This window comes from Paralichthys olivaceus, chromosome 1, assembly GCF_024713975.1.
Source record: "Paralichthys olivaceus isolate ysfri-2021 chromosome 1, ASM2471397v2, whole genome shotgun sequence".
Lineage (NCBI taxonomy): Eukaryota > Metazoa > Chordata > Actinopteri > Pleuronectiformes > Paralichthyidae > Paralichthys > Paralichthys olivaceus.
This window is the reverse complement of record NC_091093.1, coordinates 27179476-27200710: the sequence shown is the minus strand read 5'-3', so window position 1 is coordinate 27200710 and position 21235 is coordinate 27179476. Positions and strand designations below refer to the sequence as shown.

General features: G+C 44.4%; 1 protein-coding gene across 14 annotated transcripts in view; it reads right to left on the bottom strand.

Annotated features, from left to right (window-relative positions):
* The window catches only part of nav2a (neuron navigator 2a), a 175481-nt gene that overhangs the window by 12957 nt on the left and 141289 nt on the right, over nucleotides 1-21235 (bottom strand). For 10 of the 14 annotated variants that reach the window (XM_069526662.1, XM_069526669.1, XM_069526697.1 and 7 more), the window contains 10 exons: nucleotides 13888-14017; nucleotides 11385-11703; nucleotides 10334-11057; nucleotides 9178-9397; nucleotides 7595-7881; nucleotides 6918-6983; nucleotides 5791-5835; nucleotides 5141-5301; nucleotides 4564-4746; nucleotides 1458-1510 (listed from right to left, as the gene is read on the bottom strand). In XM_069526662.1, coding sequence (XP_069382763.1) covers nucleotides 1458-1510; nucleotides 4564-4746; nucleotides 5141-5301; nucleotides 5791-5835; nucleotides 6918-6983; nucleotides 7595-7881; nucleotides 9178-9397; nucleotides 10334-11057; nucleotides 11385-11703; nucleotides 13888-14017 — 2188 coding nt within the window. The remainder of the gene's footprint in view (nucleotides 1-1457; nucleotides 1511-4563; nucleotides 4747-5140; nucleotides 5302-5790; nucleotides 5836-6917; nucleotides 6984-7594; nucleotides 7882-9177; nucleotides 9398-10333; nucleotides 11058-11384; nucleotides 11704-13887; nucleotides 14018-21235) is intronic. The other 4 variants (XM_069526651.1, XM_069526655.1, XM_069526658.1 and 1 more) reach the window with 2 other exon arrangements.

Genomic DNA, 21235 nt, shown 5'->3' with positions numbered 1-21235 from the left:
TCTGGAACTTGAAACAAACAAATGGGACATAAATAAATTGTGAGATAACACAATTTTTGAATATTTTAACTCTGAACATCTGCATTGTCCAGTTTCTGCAGGATTGTTGACGAGGAGGAAGTGAATTCCCGTCTGTCAATGATCAGTGGACGCGTGCACGCAGCACTTATGTTGTGACAGAAGCAACGAGGCGTGTTAATTAATGATTTTTCCTGTGGTTCCACCCGACAACCGTTAATCAAAACAAGTTTCAACACATGTAATGTTTCCGAGCGTTACAGCACATGTGCTGATGTGTCATCTGTACACACATGGTCCACTACACACCCAAACACAGCAACTGATCCAACACAAACAGAGCAGCCGGTCTGACACGCAGACAAAACACAGAGATCTGATGCAAGCGGTCCTGGAAGATTTCTAGCAGCACGTTTAGTTTTCATTGTGTTGATGTGGAATTTCCCAACATTAAGATTAAGAGGAAGTCCTTTATTAGTCCCACAATCGGAAAATGTGCAGTGTTAGAGCAGCAAGTATACAAGTAACATAGAATGATTAAGAGTAAGGAAGATAAAAAAGATACATGAAATATAGAAACATATGAAAGATGTCACCTTTCCCTCATACAAAAAGAAACGGAGACATACAAAAGTATTACACCTTTGACTTCCAGCTGAATTTCCTCAAACACAGCACAAAAGACAGAATGAGGTATTTCAGCCTCCAGTCCTCTTCTCCCCCCTCCCCACCCCCACCCCTACCGTTTGTTGCCAGGACGTGATGGTGCCTGTCAGGGATAAAGTCGCCATCATTTTGCCTCCGCTCTCTTCACCGCTCTGATTTCAAACCTCTCTGACTCTGTGCCTGAGCGGGGATCCGGTGTCTGAGAGTTTCTCAGCTTCACCTGCACAGGTGAGTGATCCAGCTCTCAGAGGGAGGAGCTACGCTGTGAGATGCGGCGCTCTGACTGGCTGCAGCTGCACGCTTGTGAGCTGCAGTCCCACCTTTTTTCTCACAAGGTGTTTGAGTCAGATCCCAGGATGGATTAGGAAGTAAATGTGCAACGCAGCGTATTTGCCAACTCAGTTACTCGATATTTCATGATTCCACAGGCTGGAGCAGAAACCGGCTCCTCTGGTGTTTACACGGATTCTGCAGCTACATGTAGGTGACCTGAACTTCTCATTCCTCAGCTAAGATGGTTTAAAATGATTTAAAAAGTGTTGCTACAGGCTGTTTCCTACACAACTTATTCTTGTGTTATTCCTCTGTTGTTTTTCACGGCCCCTTGTTGTGTTTTATATCTATTTCCTGGTTGTATATTTCTCCTGTCTCAGACAGGAAACAATGGGAGAGAAAGAAACAGCTGGAATCGAACACTGGACGCTGCGGTTCTGTTGTGGACAAACTATATAGAAACAAGGAAAACAACTTAAATTCAAAGTAAATGAACTCACCGTGGAGTAAATGGAGGAGGTGCTGGAGACCAGAGACAGAGATGATCCATGAACTGAGGAGACAAACATCACAGAGACAAGATTAGTAAGGTCATCTCCAAGTAAAACAGCCCCCCCCACGACACACACACACACACACACACACAAACCTCCCACCTCCTCCAGAACAATGGCTGCAGCTCTGCGCTCATAGAAGATAAAACTCCTACACGTTACAGTCGGATTGTGGCGCAACGACTGGCAGCCTGAGAATTACCCCCGCTAATGACTCAGCCGCTAATCACACATCAGAGGCCGGGACACAACGGCAGCTCTGTGCTCCAGCCTGGGAGCAGATCAGAGCGGATCAGGGGCGTGAAGTCATCGACCGCACCGAGGGGGCCGGGCTGATCTCAGCACATTCATTCATTCACCTCAGAGAAAACTGACCGAGCGCTGGGAGCCACATGAAAAGGAGAATTCACTGGATCTCATAAATCAGCGTGTGCAGGTCACATGTGATGCAATGACCAGACCCGGAACAATCACTCCCTTAACTGACTGAAAACCAACAGGCAACTTTCTTATCAAGCAAAAAATGACAAAGATTCTCTGGTTCCTGCTTGTTTCTGCAGCTTTTCTCTGTTATATGAACCAGTAAAGGGAATTTATTGGTTTGGAAAAAACTATTGAATCTGTAATCAAAACACTCGTTAGGAATATGATTCTGAAAGGGAGGGAATTTCTTTCTAGAGTGAATTTTAAGCTCTATAATATTTACCCCCACCCAGGAGTTTATGTTTTTATATAAATTGTTGTTAGTTAATTAGCAGCAGTTAGTTTTTTCCAGTTGTTTTAATTGATGCAACATGTGCGTTTGTGTTTCAATCCAGAATCTGTTCTTTCCTACGCTTTGTTTAACGTTTTGAAAAACAAGTTCAACACTGACAAGTTCTGCATGACAAGAACAGATTTAGATTTTTGAAAAAAAACACGTCAAAGAGATTTGGAACAAAGATGGTTTCTGTCATTTTAGTTTGTTTTTATCACACTGATGTTTGTTCAAGTCTTAACGTTTCTGATAACTTTGGTTTGAATTAGTTATTTGATGATATAAAAACAAAGTCAAACCTCATGATTGACAGCTGAGACTGATTTAGGATTGGTTAACTACTTGTGTGGGTGTGACTTCTGACCCCAAATGACGTCAGCACCAGTATCTAGGATATTTTGGCAACATTTTGTCTGCCCTCCGTCTTTAATCACCGTCTTTGTGCAGGACAAAGATCTCTGCAGACTTCCACCCTGCTGACCGTGCAGAGAACGGGAACAAGACAGTGATAGCAAATCTAAACACTGCTCATTTTGAGGTGGAGTGAATCTGTCTTTCACTTTTATTTGTCTAAATAAATCAGGAGACAGAGATTCTACAAGAGGAGGGTCTGTGGGGAGGGTATGAAGTGACAGTGTGAGGTGGTGTAGCTCTCCATCGGGACAGGTCTGACAAAGTGTCGGGTGGATGATGTGACTTTTGTCCTGTCAATCTCACAACGACCCAGTAACCCTACACTCACACACACACAGACAGAGAGAAAGTCATGTTCGGAGGTTTCTTGTGTGTCCTCCCCTCTCTCACGCCTCTCAGTGTGAGTCCTGTAATTATCTCTTCAACTGAAAGGGAAGGGGGGGCGGATATAACTGCTACTGTGGAGGGGAGAGATAGTGGAGGGGGGGGGGTGATAATGATAAGTCGGAGTCTGTTTTATTGTGCGTGTTCTGCCTGTACATCTGTTAAAACAGCTTCAAAGCTCTACAGACAAAAAGTATTTTTCCAAAATAAATATTTCAGTCATTAGTATATTTGATGGTTTTCAGAATATGAAAGTTGTTTTTAAGCCGTGACTTTAAAACACAAACCTCAAACAGTGATGTTTAGAATCACGTTCACATCTGTTCAGACTGAAGGTTGAAGAAAACGCAGATGTTCCAGGTTTCTTTCAGAACAGACCCACAGCTGATTCCCCTCAGGCTCCTTCACAGAACCAGTGTCAGTGTCACTGGATTTCATTCATTCACATTTGTTTGTCTTCAGCTCTGCAGGACAAAAACTAACTGGATCCATTTACGCTGTCCACAGCGTCTGAATTACTTTGACAATCTTGAAAGAAAACTTTTTGCATTCGTCTGTAGACTACACAGGATGAGACGTTGTGGCTGCATTATGATGTGGTTTCATGTTGATATGTTGGTTTGCTGAAATTAAACTTCACTGCCAACTTTTATATTGTTTTCATCACAAATCTTTGATGAATATTTGATATATGTCATGTTTTATTTTTCTGTGTAACTTTTCATCTGTTTTATGAACACTGCTGTTCCTGCTGTTCCTCCACCGCTAACGTTATGTTTTCATCTACACTTGTCTGTTGCAGAATTACACAAAAACTGCTTGATTACCATGAAACTTGGTGGAACGATGTGTCAGAGAAGAACGTATTAAATGTTGGTGTGGAGCCACATCAGGGACGTGTCCAGGATTTTTTTTTGCATGATGTTTTTCAACATTATCGATGATTTCTCAGATAATTATTTGTGAATCTTGAAGCATTTGTAATTTGCAATTGTAGTTTATCTCTGTTAAGAACTTTCTAACAAAGAAAAATGCTATACAGCCCCCCCACCCCCCTCTGTCTTTTAGTCGTATAAATCAAACGTTGTGTTTCTGTGACTCTGAGGATTGAGCGGTGGAGGCGATGAACTGAGCCGGGCGTCTTCCTGCTGGTGGGAAAAGCACTCCTGGGTATTTTTCCCAATAAATGAGCTTATTGAAAAAAAAAAAGCCACAGCCAAAGCTGATTATGGATTTCTAAAGGAATACGGGGCTTTTCCTAGAGGAGCAGTTGTAATCCGTCTTAATGTTCTCTAAACAAATGGAATCATAATTCCTTTAGCGTGGGGATGTGGAATAAAGGAAGGGGAGGCTTCAGAGTCAGAGAGAGAGAGACGGGGGCAGAGCAGGTCTCGGAGAAGGATTAAACCTAATTACAGATTTCACCTCATGGCTGAAGTTAACATGGATTCACAAAGAGTCACTGGATACAACTCTGAGTGTTGTGTCTCCTCTTACCTTCCTCGAAGCCGTCCCTGAAGGAGCCCGAGCGGCTCATGGTGCGAGTCTTCTCATCCAGAGACATGCAGGAGTTTCTCAGACGGTTGTCTGCGCAGGGGTCGAAGGCGACGTCCTGATTGGTCAGGCTGTTGTTGCGCAGACCGGCGATGTTGATCTGAGCTGCTGAGGTCGGGCTGGATGCTGTGATAAAGTGAAACAGGAAATTGTATTAAGGGTTATATACTAGTAGATCATGTATAAATGTGAGAAAAGAAGACATCACAAGTCTGAGGGAAAATCTTCTAAAATATCTAATGATATAAAACAGAAACAAACATCAAGTGACACAACAGCTAAAATACACTAATCGCCCCCTGGTGGCAGGGTACAGTATCAGTTATAAATCCTGCATCCTCCAGGGACATGGAACCTCAAATGTTAAATTCAATGAGTATGGTAATTGTTCATTTCAGAACCTGCCTCCTCCTCAGCTTTATGGAACTAAAACCAACAATCAGATTGATAATAATGTATTTGATTCAGTGACGTTTTGTAGAAGAAATGAATCCTGGGTAAATGATTGTGCAGTACATACCGAGCTGTCCGAAGTTGAAGCGAGTGCCGGAGGGGGAGGTGATGCTGGAGCCGGGGGAGAACGGGGAGTTACCGACTGAGTCCTGCAGCCCGCTGGTGGAGTGGGAGCGCAGCCAATCACGGGCCTCCTCGTGGCTTCGCAGCTGCGGGGTGGGGCCGTACCTGGAAGTGGTCAAAGAAGAGGTCAGAGTGGAGGCGAGGATACAAAACCAAACAGGTGCATTGTGGATTATGTGGTTTTACACAAAGCAAATTGATTCAGAATTCAGATTATTTCTCTTTTTTGACTTTTCACAATGATTGAGGTGATTTCTTTTCTGTCAAGCAGCCAGATTAGTGCCAGGATCAGATGAATCAGACGCTGGAAACAGAAACAACAACACAGACTGATTCTCAGCTGAGAGCGACAGAAACTGAGGGAAGAAGCACAAGGAAGAAGCCAAAGAATATTTGACCCCCGACATCAGGCTACAGCGTTACACAGTGACAACGTGACGTCTCCTCACAGAAGCACAACACAACACCGCAACAAAGGAAGCATGTTTAAAAAGCGTGTGACAAGAATGTAGATGCAGAAAAAGAAAAGAAAGACGACAATTTGAACCAGTGAGCAAGAGCGCAACATGTTCCAGCAGGAAGTGGAGTTTGTACCTGAGTCCCTTCTTAGGCAGAGTGTTTCTACCACAGTGTGTCCCGCTGTGGGAGAGAAACACTTCAGAGGAGGACAGAGAAGGTGGCAAGGAAACATGTGGCTGTATCTGCCAATCTTAGACTAATCATATTTCTAACCTTCGACAGTATTTTTCTTATCGACTCTAGTACATTGCAACGTATATACACTGCAAAAAAATAAAACTTTTACTTTACATTCTTTATTTAGAAAGAAGGAAAAACTGTGGAAAATAATCTTTACAATTTTTAAATTCAGAATAAATGAAAATCACGTAAAGGTCCAGTGTGTAAGATTGAGGTGAAAGGGAACTATTGTCAGAAATTTAATGTAGAATAATCCTCATGATGTTTTCACTAGTTCATTTCATCTAAATTGTATGAATTGTAGTTTTCTTTACCCCAGAAAAGGTCCTTTATACTCAAATACTTTATATTCACATCGAGGGGACCCTCTCTACGGAGGCCGCCATGTTTTTGACATTAGTCCAGACTGAACAAACTAAACATCTTTTGAGTTTTTATGACAATTAAAGACTACCACAGTTTCTTTTTCATGTTTGGAAGGAGAGGGTGAGGTGAGGGGTGTTCAGCTGCAACATGAAATTTCAACACTAGATATCACAAAATTCTACACACTGTACCTTTAACTTGAATGGAGACTTTTTTTTTTTTTTATCTCATCTTTTGATTTGCTTTACTGAAAATTGCTCAGATATGAAAACACATTCCTTAGGGTTGAGATTTTTGCAGTGTAAAGCCCTTAAATAAAAAGACATCCAACTCTCATGCTATTAGGTAAATCTGCACATATGCACTCTACCATGAGGTGGCAGTATGTCACAGTCCAAACAGACGACAGTGGAGCACCGAACAAAAGCACTGACAACAACCTCACACTTGCACCAACTCACAAAATGTCCATTCACACAGGAGCAAGAGGTCCTAAAAAATAACCACAAACTACCACACAGAGCACGGACTCACACACACAAAGACACAACGACAGCTTCTCTGTGTGGGTCTGCGTGATGCTTGTGTGTGGCAGCCGGTGGTGGTTTGGTAGGAACCTCCACAGGGAGCCTGACACTGCACACAGGTACATTTACCTGTCCTGCTTCCGAGGGAGCGTGTTTCGGCTGAATATAGGGCTAGCGGAGGGGGAGGAGAGGGGACTGATGGAGGACAGGAAGGAAAACGCACAACAGACACACAAAGAGAGAAAGTTTTAGAGAAGAGAAATCAAGTGCGAGATTCTTCACCGATGAAGTTAATAAGAAAACTTGGCGAGGAGGGTGATGTCATAACCACCGGCTATTAAGTTTCCTCAGAGACATTCCTGTCACGGTGCAGAGTCGACCTGTCACGATGGAATCTGCTGCAATGACCACAATTACTAAAACGACAAGACTGAGGACGCCAATGGATTGTGTGTCTGTGCTGGAGCGCAGACAGAACGGCGAGCAGGAAGCGATGCCTCACCCTGACGAACACTTAGTGCATCCTCTCTGTTTGGGATTCTTAAAACTAAAGTAACGTCAGCACCGAGCAGGATGGAAGGAGGATTTATAATATTAATATCAAAAAGTTAAGTTAAGTTAGATTCAGGCATTGAAATGGTTGAAATGTGCTTCAGAATAAAAAGTCTTTATGTAGAATGAGAACTTTCAAAGATTCACATTATGTTTGTTCTACTTCTGGATTATTAATGCTGAGACATGAACTCAGATGAGGTCTTATTTTTGGAAAAGGAAACATAAAAAAAAAGAGCATTTTGAGTCCTCACCTCTCAGACATGCCCGTCTTGACGCTGCCGGTGCGTCCCAGCGCGGACAGGGTGTCCTCCCTGTGGGTCCCGTGGCCGGCACCTCCTCCGGCGCTGCCCAGACTCATGTCAATGGACTCGCTGCTGGTGTGCATGCTGCTGACGGAGGGGTAGCCCATGCTGCCCGTCCCGCCGTGTCCGCCCAGCGTGCTCTCTCTGCTCTGGGCGGAGGAGCTGCTGAAGGTGGTGCCCCACGTCAGGCTGTTGGAGGGGCCGGTGGAGGAGTAGACTGAGCCGGGGCTGGAGGCCTGCGGGTGGAGAGGATGTTGATAGATATAAAATTATTTTTTTTAACCAGGTAAAGTCTCACTGAGATTAAAATCTCTTTCATGGGAGAGATGTGTATGTGTACACCTTACAATAACAAACACACAGACAGATACAGCAGCGCATACACAACACACGAACAATCTTCTAAGTGGATCTTATCCACAGTGACCGTAAGAGCTATTGTCTCGTTAAAATTCGCTGGGAAAGTCCGAGACACACAGAGACGTAACATTTGCAGCATCAAGCAACTTTGTTGTTCTCAAAATCTGGCAAAACCGACAATAGTCCTCAAAAAATGGTAAATGGTCTGAATTTATTTGGTGTTTTTCCATTCTTGAATAAATATAGTTCTGTGAAATTATAAACGGCCCTTCCGCTATTTTCTGGCTTGAAAAAAGAACCGGTGACTAATCAAAAAAACATCGAGTGATTCCTCCATAAATTTATAAAAGTTTGATTTGCTTTCAAAAACTGATTTTTCACACTTTTAAACTCGTGCGTAAAGTTTGCAAAGACACAACGGCTGCTTTAAAAAAGTCACTTCATGATTCACAACTGGTCCTTGGGAATCATGTGAGAACTTGACGGAGAGTTCATGACTGAGCATGCTCACACTCCTCTGCTCTGCTGATCTGTGTCACATTCACTTAGTCTCTACTCTGTCTACTTCCACTAAACTAAACTATCCAGTGCATTAGTATTAGTCAGGTAAGAAGACAATCATCCTCGTGTCCCTGCTAATACTCGACAGACATTCTGAACACATTGGAACTGTTCTGACTCATCGCTGAGCTCAAAGGCACAAAGACATTTTTAATCCTCAAACCAAACATCACCTGATGGTTTTACAGCTGCGGTGAGAGACAGTTGACCACAAACTGTAGAAGTGACGAGTGAAACGACAGTGGCTCTAAAGAGCAGAGGTCTGTTGTAGTAAATGTGATGTGATGACTTCAGTTATTTAGATTTAAATGAACGTCTGTGCCGAATTTCCCAGCATTCCTTTTTAATATGTGTTTAGATTTCACACACTGAACCACAAATGTTAACATCACGGTTAAATGAAATAACCAAAGTCAGCAGGGTTCATCCTCTGGGGACGACAAATGTCCGTTAAAAATAACTCAAATGTGACTCCAAAATAAATAATGGGTGGTGGGTCGCTGGAGAACATGCATAGCGAAAATAAATACGCTTCTGCTCCAGTGACACATTTGTAAAAATAAACGTAAATGCAACTTCAGTGATTGGAGAATAAATCAAATCCCGCTCACCTGCTCGCTGCCCAGGGTCCCCATCCCCGATCCCAACGCCCTGCCTCCGAACAGGGGGCTGCTGGTCTCGCTGTCGACGCCTCCCAACCCTCCATCGGGGGACTCCAGCACCGTGGCCACGTGGTTCATGGTAGCGTGGGGGTTGGAGATAACGGTGGAGTTCTTCATGTTCTCGGCCGTCGTGACCGGAGCCTGTTTACCGGGCTTCCCACCAAACAACCTGTTAAAAATGAAAGAAGAGCAGGTTTAAATTTGTCATCTCCCGTTGGTGACCAATAGAACTAATTAACAACGTCAATTAAGTCAATTAAATCAATTATTGTCAATAAACCAGGAGAAGAGGCAGAATTTTTATAGCTCGTTATTTCTGTTTTTACATTTCGTTTGAAGATTGTTTTATTGCGAGTAGGTTTTTTAAACCAAAACTAATTTTAAAAAAGGTTGGGGGGGGGTTATTAGGTCTCATCCTCCAGGGATGAAGAAAATGGTTGTTCTGCATCAAAGAACTGGATGATTGAAACAGTTTAAATTTTTTACTGTGGAACAAGAAAGACGCAGAAAAGGTAGAGTCTCACGCACACGCGCACAGACACACACACACACACACAAAGAAAACTCTCTCTTGGCTCTCTGCTAATCCTGACTTAAGAGGTAAATGACAGGCTGTGATGACTGTGGTGGGCGATAATGGCAGCACAAGGCCTCTTTGAAGAGTTATCACTCCCTCACATTAATGAGGGCAGAGCGCTGAGGTAAGACTCAGCTCCCGTTACCCTGCACCACACCCCCACCCACCCTCCCCCCCACACCGCCAACGCTCAGGCTTGGCAGCTGATCAGCCCAGCTCAAGGCCTGAATTCACAATGGCCCCATTTAACCTCACCGAGTGTGTGTGTGTGTGTGTTTAACAAGCCCACACGTGTGATCCTTACTCATCGCTACTTATTATTTACAGTGACTGCATGATTACTGTCTTTTAAAATGGTCTTCGTTGTGTGCGTGTGTGTTGCATGTGGGTAGAGTCAAGCCCGTACAGGAGAGCCCCCACTTAGTGTGGCTCATCAGTTGGCCGTCACTGTGTCTGCAGGATTACTGACGACATAAACAATGTTCTGTAAGAGTGTGTGTGTGTGCGTGTGTGTGTGTGTGTGCCCACCTGCGAAGCGTGGGTGAAGAAACCTGCTGTCTTCCAGTCAGAGGAACAGTCGCTGCTCCCCCGCTCTGCATCGCGACTCCGCTCCTCAGGTTGTCGATCTCCGAGACTCCCTTCTCCCGATCCGTCTGATTGGGCAGGAGGCCTCCCGAGCCGTTGGCCTTGGCGAGGCTGATGGAGTTTTTACCGTGTGACGTCACGGAGAGCACGGCGGCCTCGATGCTGCTGGTGGACGAGCGATTTCCGTTGCGGGCAGCGGCTCCTGAGCGGCTGGGCCTCGGCAGGCTGCGGTACTGCAGAGTGGAGCGGGCGCTCATGGAAAGGAAGCCATCGTCGTGGTGGCCCAGGGCCGAACCACCGTCCTGCCCACTGGCTTTGAGGCCTCCTGCCAGAGAGCGCGCCCCAGATTTGGGCATCTTCCCCAGGGTGGCTGAACCACTGGTGATGGTGGCCCCACTGGCTGTAACCATGGTTACCATCCCATGGCCCTGCTTCTTGAAGCCGAAGGTGCTGGTCGGGGTGCGCGAGGCAAGTGTGTGTGTCTGTGAGTGTGGCTCTGAGACGGTGTGGGTGAGGGCATTCGTTGTTGACGTGCGGCTGCTGGAGATGGAATGCTTCTTCGCCTCATCGCCGCTGCTGCGTCCTGCGTCCGAGGGCGAGCGGTGGAGGCCGTTAGGACGAGGGGCGACGCCTCCTTTCTCCGACACCTTGACGTCATCCGTCTTACCTGGGGGACACAGAAGGACATCAGCAGAGTGTGTGGGATTATTTCATACTTTTTGTTTTAAGCACCAATCATTTTAGAGTAAAGCCTCAGCTCATTAAAAATCCAGATCTCTCAGACTCTCCAACCACTCCGCCTTCAGCCGCCCCAAAGCAACAGTTCACCATTTACAATCAAAGTTGTTTTTATTCCCATTTTAGCCTTAATATTTTTTATTTAATATTATAATAATAAACTTATCTCATCAACTGGAAGTTGATTTAAGAATAAGAAAACAAAACTGTATCAGCAACAGTAAAGAAAAGCTTCTTCTCTTGACATCTGTGTTACCTGAGCTGTGGCTCTTGAGGCTGATGGAGCCCGTTGAGCCTGTGCTGCTGGTGCTCTTAGTCCGAGGGGACGTCACCCCGACCTGAGTGCTCATGCCTCTCCTCCAGGAGCCAGTGTGGGACACAGAGGGGGTCTTCCTCCCCGAGCCACCCTTGTCGGACTCGTCGGAAATGTCGGAGGGGTTCCTGCGGCTCCACTTGGAGCCCGGCTCCATCCTGACCCCACTGTCTGACCCTCCGTCTGGCCTCTTCACCTCGTCTCCTGACCAGGCCTGGTGCAGCACTGTGGAGGCCGAGTGCTTCTCTGCATCCGTCACAGGCTGGGAACACACACACACACAGTATGTCAGATTTATTACTGCTGATGAAAGCGTCTTTTATGAGACTTTGCCAAGTGGCTCTAAAAACCACTCCATTTTATGACCACAGCCATCACGCTGGGTAATCCTACCAGAAATCCTCGCCACCGTCACCTAAGCAATTTGTCGGAAAGCTGTTTGACCACATTAGTGCCTGAGCAGTGAGAGCGCTCATGGTTGCGTCTGAGAAGAATTTTCGCTGCCTCTGCGTTTGCTGAGCAGCTGAAGACTTTAACTTCATGCAAACAACAGGATTTAAGTTTTTCCTCCCAAACTTGTGTTGATCGTGTTTCTTTTACATTTCAATCTGGAAACCCTTTGAAAGCAACATGAATAATATTAAAGCATATTAAAGCGATCAATTACGTTTCAGCCCTCAGGTCTTGAAGTAGCGTCGTCTCAAATCATCTCACCTGATGCCGTCTTCTTTATTTTATATTTTCTTCTCCAGGATTTATATGCCACTTAAATATTTTCCTTTTGAGACAAGTTAATAGTCGTTCTCTCTGCAGCTGATGTGCCTCAGTTTTCAAATTCAGATCATATGTCTGTGTGTGCTGGAGCTGCAGTTTCTTTTAACTTCTTTGTGAGAATAATATATCTCATTCATGGCCTTTATTTAACTAACACAGTAAATTACAGCTGTTTAAAGGCTGACAGCGCTTTCAAGTCCATTCTGCAGTTGTCAGAGCGACGCTAAAAAAATGCATCATGGTCCAGACAGTTTGTTATTACCATAGGACAGATGAGGCAGACTTTATTAACTTGAGCCGTGTCAGAGCTGCTGTACTGAGAGAAAGACTCCTTTGTTTTCTCCATCAGCACCTTGACCTCTGCAGCAGTAATGGACACACGTCACTTGACGACTGGCTCCACATCCGCCACAATATACAGTGTGTGTGTCTGTCTGTGTGCCGTGCCTAAGTGAGTCAGCTGACAATATTATCGTCCCACCGATCACCTTCCTGAACCGCAGTGGCTCCTAATCAGTGTTTAATGGTTTGAGGCCAGAGTCAACATCAGCTTTAGCCCTGCAAGTTCACAGCTGTGCCACCCAGACGTGGTCTCACATTCTTCTCTGGACGCAGAGGAATGCTGGGACACACTGGGTTTGAGGAAAAATTAGGTCAAGTCAAGAAACGACCATGTAGATGTGTGAGAGAAGTTTAGATTTTGTTATGTGTATTTGTTCTTCTTTTATTTTAAAGTTTTATACATTAAATGTGAAACTAGAATCCATGCCTCTGCCAAGAGTCCCTTTAAATTTCATTAATCTGGATTAAATTGCACAAACTCATAGAAATCAGCCCAATTTCTCAATGTTAAATAAAGTAAAAAATGATTCTTAGATCTGCCCCTTTGTCGAGATCTGTCCAAACGTTCAACGGGTTCTTTCTTTCTCTTCCCACAGCCGGTCCTTCCAACAAGTTTTTCCGAAATCTGTTCGGCAGTTTTTGCAGAATCATGCTGACAAACAAACAAACCAACAAACAGGGGTGTAATTACAACCTCCCTGGTTTAGGTGATTAACTGTCGCTGACTCATGGTGCTTTAAAATGAAACTCATGATTATATTTTGGTTGTGTTAAGTTGTATATATCATTGATGTGAGCAGTGTCAACATGACAATGGAAAAAAAAAACAGATAAATGTGGAATACAGCGTTTTTAAAAACCTCATTGTGCATCACAACTGCTGACAACACAAGTTGCTCAAATCAAAATCATTGGTGTTTAAATGAAATAAAACCAAAGTCCCACTTGAAGGGACCGAAGTCTCGTGAGTGTCTAATAACTGACAGCAGATTGTAATTCGGTGCTGATTCACTGTTTGCAAACAGAGGGACCTGAACCCTTGGCACAGCGGTTCTGATGGAATTTCATCAAATCTGAACGCAGAATCAAATCCGCTTATTGAATCCAAATCCTTTTCAATCTTTAATTTAATCTATTAAGACTCAGCTTCCCAAACACCAATATTAGAAGAACTGAAACTCAGGTAAATTACATTGGTCTTTTATAATATAAAAGGGAAATGATCGGATTATATTTTCCATCGGATTTGAATGAATCCAGATATTTTAGCAACGTGAAGCCAAAACTTCGATATTTGCTCCTGTGTGTGTGATGGTGCGTTAAGTCATACCTGTGCGTTGAGGCCCTTGCGCTGTGCCGCTGGCGTGTTGGCGTAGGAGGAGATGGAGGAGCTGGTGTTGATGTCATCTGTGTCGATGTTGTCACTGATGCCGCTGCTCACTGAACTGCTGTCATCCCAGCTACACACACACGCAAAGAGGACAGAGAGAGACACACATTAGTTCTCGTTAAAAAAAGAATCTTCCAAAGCGAAGAAGATGAAAGACCGTATTTCCTGCAGAGACAGACGTGATATACTGAGACAGCCGTGAACTGAGAAGCTTCTTGTATCATAAAAACCCAACACTGCTCTGCATCAGTCACATGAACTCTTCACAGACACTGGTTCCTTTTTCAGTTCAACACAGAGGATATCAAATGTAAAATGATTCCTTGCAGTGTGAGAAATAAAAGACGGAAAAATGGAAATAATAGAAAACAAACACAGATCTGACTGCCTGGTGATTCTCTTCCTTTATTCCTCTGTCTCTTACACACACTCACACACTCACACACACACACACACACACAGGCTGAATGGGGTTGTCTATCACATGAACAAAGGCTCGATGGAGGGGTGACATCATGGCGTGTTTGTGTGTCTGTGAGTTGTTCAAACAGATCCAGCTGAACACAGCAAACACCCTGGGAGTTGATGCGGGACACTTGTAAATATGCGTGATTGTGTGTGTGTGCGCGCGCGTGTGTGTGTGTGTGTGTGTGTGTGTGTGCATGTGTGTATATCCGCTGGGAGTCGAGGGGGGGACAGGAAGCCAGTTGGCAAACAAAACTTTGAAAGAGGCAGAGGGAGGCTGATGGTGATGGCCAGTGTAGGGTTGGCTGCACCAGACGAGAGACACACACACACAGAGACACACACACACACAGAGACACACACACACACACAGAGACACACACACACACACACACACACACACACACACACACACACACATTTATTAAGTGGATTACATATTTTGTATTTTCTTTGCCAACAAATCACAGTTTTACACAAATATCTGAAGACAAATGTGTAAAACCAGGTGATATTCAGAGATAGAATTTCATAAAAAAGAGAAGAAGACAACATCCTCACAGATCCTCACATGTGAGCAGGGGAGAATGTGGAAAATGACATTTGGCACAAGCAGTTAATTAATTAATTGTCAAAATGATAGTGGATTAATTAAGCAATTATCTCCTCATCAACAAACACTGCAATCCATAGTGGAAATCTTTTGTCTCTCGTGCCAAGATGTGAATTAATTTATTTGATATGAATGCCAAACAAGATTAGTAGTAGTAGTGTAGATTCAGCAATGTGCAAATCTTTCTATACAAAATTTTCTAGAAATACTGAATATCATGGTAACACGAGTACAAACCCAGAAAAGACTTTGTCAACTAAAATGGTTTTAAAAAGGTCAAAGTTTCCGAATTTTTAGTTTAAGAATCCGAACAAAGATTCAACAATCAGTTCTTGACCCTTTTTGACGATTCAGAAACCGAAAAGCTCTGAAGTTCAGCTCCCATTCATCATTCATCTGTCACACAAAAGAACAAGTCAGTGCCGCTCAGTGGCCAACTTGGAAGTCCTGAATGTTTCCTACAGCAAACAAACACAACATCATAATTATGGCTTCAAAAAAACTGAACACAAAAACAAAGAATGTTCCGTGGCTGAAATCCCAGATTCAGATTACCACCAAAATCGAATCAGCTGCTGTTCGGCAGGTTTCGAGCCGCACATGTTTACAACCTGACGAACGGAGACGGAGAGGAAACGTGTTTAAAGCCTGTGAGGAGCAGACGAGCTGAGAGGTGCTGAGAGATTTAAGAGTGGCCGCAACCATCTCAACTCATCCATACACACACACAGGGGAAAGTCCAACACACACACACACACATACACATACACACACACACACACACACACACACACACACACACACACACACACACACACACACAGAAGGGAAATAAAGATATGTGGACAGCCTGGAGGAAACAGACACATACAAACCCACAAAGATCTCAACACTTCCTGATCCTTGGGCTAAATCTAAGTCATCATTACCAAGACAACGTTTCCTCTACACACTTGTTCACACACACATACACACACACACACACACACACACACATGCATGTACCTGGTCAGGGTGCCTGGGTTGCCGTGGGAACCAGGGCGCTGCGGGAAAACGCTGAGCTGTACAGAGAGCTTCATGACTCCATGCCGCTGAGAGAGTTCACTGGGCCAACTATCTCTCCCACTCCCTATCTGTCTGCCTCTCTTTCTCTATCTCTCTGAGCGTACTCAGAGTCTCTCACCCTCCCTCTCTCTCTCTCTCTCTCTCTCTCTCTCTCTCCCTCGCCCTGGCAGTCTTCCTAGTTCGAGCTCCTTTGTCACCGGTTGCACTTACGCTTCATCCCTGGGGCCCTGTTGGTCTCTCACTGGACTAACAGAGACTGAGGTGAGGGGGGGGTGAGGAGAAGGAAGGACCTGCCCTGGTGCTGGTAACATGAGCCTCCCCCGGGACTGTTAACCACTTCACTGCTGCAGCCTCGCCACTAATGGAGCACACACTGAAACGCACACTGAGACGCACACAATCACACCCTGAGCCCCAAATAAGCCACTTCAGCCTCGGAAGAATCAAACGGCAACGCAAGTCAGAGCCGCACGATCGCAGACGAAACCGATGGACGATCCTCACGCCACTGCTGCTTCACTGTGTGTTTCCCAGCTATGGTTTGTGTCTGTGTGCAGGACTACAATTTCCCAGACAGATCCACCCTGACTAGCTGACAAGCCAGTGCTAATTAGAGATCAGGCCCAGCAGCGTGGCCCAGCCCACGGCCTCCCGCTGGCAAAGCAACCCGCCGGTTCACAACCACGGAGCCCTTTATGGCCAAATCACAGGAGACGGAGACATGAACCGCGGGCTGCCCCCGGGAGGAAGCGGTGCCAAAGGCAGGCCGACGCAGACTAGTGGATCATGACACTGAGGAAAAGAGGTAGAGCTCCTTGTGCTTCCTCTTAAAGGGTCAGTCCACCCAAATCACAAAAACACATTTCCTCACTCACCTCCAACCATTATCTGGCCACAAAAGATTTGGGATGTTGAGACCTCCACCATAATGCAATGGAGCTGAAGGAGATTTTACAGATTTTAAAGTCAGTTATTCACCGTGAACTGAGCCTTTAAATCATCAGGAGTGTGGGGTACCTCACGCTCTGCAAAGAGGACGGTCGTAGAGGAGAAGTGACCCAAATCAAGACATTCCAGAGAGGAACCTCTTGCCGAGTTGCTTTTCCCAGAGGGGTCAGAGATCAGAGGCCAAACCTCCAAACTTTCCTTAAAGAGAGGAGCACTGTGGGGGGAGGCGAGGGGACCAGTGGAAGAAAAAGAGCTGCAGCCAATAAGAGTGTGTGGTAGTGTCCTGAGAAAGAGGCCGTGGTTGTGTTTGTTTAACTTCTCTTGTGTGCGTCCCCGAGGACTGTGGTCGCTCGGTCTCTCTCTCTCTCTCTCCATGCAGTACTGTAACACCCCTCCTGAAAAAACCCGTCTGTCTCTGGCACATGCTCGCAGGCACTGCGCCGCAGAATTATACACACAGACATGCGGCCATAACAGAACCATAGAGCAGAAGTAAGGGGATTTCCTGTGTTCGGGGGGCGACTACTGGTCCTCGCACCACGTCTGGATCATATAACCCTGAGTCTCTATCCACACAGACAGACAGACAGACAGACAGCCAGACGGGACCACTTACAGTCCTCAGGGCAGACGTGGGTGTGGGAGCAACATGGATAAGTTGACAGGTGAGGTCTGCGTATATTCTACACAGCATCAGAACAGAGGAACCAGTGTTGTGTCCTAATCCCAAACAGACACTTACAAAACCCTCTCTTCCTATCAGGAAACATGGTTTGCATGAAGGCACAACATGAGAAACAAGTTTCCCCTCATGCAGCTCGGACCAATAAAACACGATGGTGTATCCGTTTTCACTGGAATCATATCTGATGATTAACGCTTTATAAATGTTTGTGATAAAAGTGCGACACATTAGCTGAATGATTTTCCTTTTTTTTTTAAATTTTAAATAAGCCCAACATCTTCAATTCGAATCTTCTCTAAACACAAACAGCTGCACGAGAACTTTTCCCCTGAATGAAATCAAGTCGGAAAATTAAGTTTTGAATTAAATCATGAAACTATTTGATCAAACAATATTAAACAAGAATCTGACCAGACATGTGATGATGATATGTGACTGTTCTGATGCTCGGTGCTGCACACACACGTTAGTTTGAAGTATTGAGGTTCAATATCCAGTCAAAGTGATGATATAATGAAATGGTTTTATTATTTCATAGAACTGTTAATTTAAAAAAAAGTTTGTTTTGGTTAACATAGACTGACTCATACAGATTTTCACTGTGCCATTACATTCAAGATAAAAATGACCTCCTCATATTCTATTGTTTAACTTTCAATATATTAAATCAAATGCACTTCACAACCCTGCAAATAACCGAACCAGACAGAAATGCTGTTTAGTGTCTAAAAATGAAATGTTGAGTTTTCAGGTTGGCACAAAATTCAGAAGTGAAGAAACGCAAACTCAGTTTTAAACAAAGTTTTCTCACATCAGCGTCTTTTCGTGCAGCTGCTCTTTGCCTCAGGTTTCAGTTATTAGTTTCAGTATAGAGATGAAGCTCTTGACTGCTCACATCTGAAGTATGACACCATTACCTGCAGTGGAACATGTAAAGTTTTTTATATTAAAGAAATAAGAAAAAGTTGCACTACAGAAGCTGTTATTTCTTTCTTTTTTTTTTTTTTTTTTAAATATAGCTATAGTCTGGACAAAATGGGCACAGGGCGCATGAGGGTGACGGAGGCACAGACGGGGCCGTTGGGACGGGGCCCGGCACATTCCGGGACGGAGCACGGGAGCCCTGTGGTACAAAAATGACACAGCTGTCCCTGCTGTGACAAGAAGAGACCGAACTGAACTGGAAACACACATTGAGGAATGTCTCTCTCTCTGTCTCCCTCTTTCATTCCCTCTTTCTTTCTCCCTGTGTCTCTTTCCCGTGTCTGCTCTCATTGTCTCCTGTCTGGGGGAAAACACTTGCTATCTGCACTCTGTGAATTTATCAAAGCATTTCGATCCCTCTGGCTCTTTTCTCTCTCTCTCTCTTTCTGTCTGTGTGTGTTTGATGTGTAAACACACGCTCCCTCAGACTCGACCGACTGACCCGGATATGTGGTGAAAACATACACACTCCTCCGCACACATGACGCACATCACAGAGCACGGGCGCACATCTCCTCCGTGCTGCATCCAAAGCGAAATTTAAATCACTGCCGAGACAAATGTGGAATTTATCATGTGAGTGCAGACACGCTACTTAAACACACACTACATTCAGGCTGAGGTATTGTCACCTCGGTGCTAGAATGAAACCGAGGTGGTAACTGCCTCTAAACCTGCGGGTTCACGGGGACAAATAGAGAAAAATAAAACATGTTTTGACCAGAGTCTGTTGCTTTTCATGCTCATCTGTTTTGAAACCTTCTTTAAAAGTGTCTCCAGATGACAAACGATGATCCACTTAAAGGAAATCAAATATTTGATTCGAGCCGCTCTTCCTCCACTTTGATGTGTTTTTTTCTAAAGATGCTCTCAATTGCTTTCCCACATGAAGTTAATATTTTGTCTCACAGTGCAAGCAATGTGTTCAAATAAAAGTTTGAAACTACTGATGTAAAAAAAAAGCCTGTGATTAAAAATATGGAAATATTTAAAATATCAAGCAACAATGACAAGCTGGAATATGCTGATCCAAAATATGTTTATGATACTGTAAGTGTGGAAAATTCAGATTAAAGCTAAATAAAAAAGGAAAACAGTATATTAATGGGTTACATGAATAATAATTTAACAAAACTTCATGTGAATGATACCATGGCATGCTAATAGGATGCAATCTTAAAGCAGGATGTTGTTCTGCAGCCTGTTTCAAGTGTAATGAAACGTCTGGCATTCAGACTTCTGTCCTCGAGCTTTTCCTGCAGCTCACATGGTGAAACGTGGATAATCAGCATTATCCAGTTACTTTAAAAGCTGCAACCTGCACGAACCTGCTGAATCGCTGACGTCCCACCCGCCCCAGAACCTCAAGTCAGGGGAGGTACGGAGGATTCAAACTTACCCTGTGCTGAGAGCGTCTTAAAATCACTCACAGTGGATGAGTTAAAGTCCGAAACACGTCCTGCTCCTCTGCTCTATACCTTCCTCAGAGACACCGGACAGAACCTCTGATCTCTGATTCCCTTCAAAAGCTGCTGACTCGCTGGCTAATCCTTGTTCTCCATGTCCTTTTTCCTCTCTTTGGCATATTGCTACGTCTCACTGCTTCAAGAGGAGAAGAAGATCACAGGAGGACAACTGCGGATGCCGGAGCTGCAATGTTTGAGAACGTGTGGGACAAAAAACCCTTTTCTACCTGTGAAAGTCCCACCCTCTTTAGTGTGTGTGTGAGAGGCAGGTGTGCTTGTTAGACGCCCTGAGGGGGGGGGGGGGGTAAATGGTCTAATACGGTATCCTTGGCAACGGTAACATCAGTTCTCTCAGGACTCTTTCTCATAGTCTCCGTCTCTTCTCTCTCTCTCTCCGTAAAACAAACCTCTTATTAATTTTACCGTCTCCTTTCCTCTCCATGTAAATCAAGACCCTCCTCCCACATGCATGTGGGCAGCAGGTTTGCTCTGTGTGTGGTACACTGCAAAAAAAAAACACACATCTCCATCTTACCCACACATTTTTGCCTCTGAGCTCTGAAACAGTTGAAACCACATCTGTCTGTGCAGTAAACGATTATCCCCGAGTTGTTCATATGCAAATCAATGTTTGTTTTAAATGGAGTTAAATGGTCAGTATATCCTGGAACAAAACAGAAAAAAGGTCAGTGCCTAATTTATATGAGTAAATAGATATTGGGAGAAAGGGAAGCTTGCTAACTGTCAGTTGAGCTGTTTTCAGACGTGAACTGTGGGTAAAATCTGGAGAACTGGTGACACCTTTCACACATGCACAACACATATTGTTGATTTGTATTGGAAACAGGTTTAAATGATCCACCTTTTTAAAAAGGAAATATGAATGAAATGAGTAAGATGGAGATTTTTGCAGTGTAGGTGGAGGAGCATTGTGCAGCAGCTGGAGTATGTGGGTGTGTAGGAGCATCATTAACTAACATATTTGGCCTTTCAGCCTACAAGGAATAGCTACAGATTGTGGGTCAGACTGACTCACACACTAACACACACTCACAATAACAC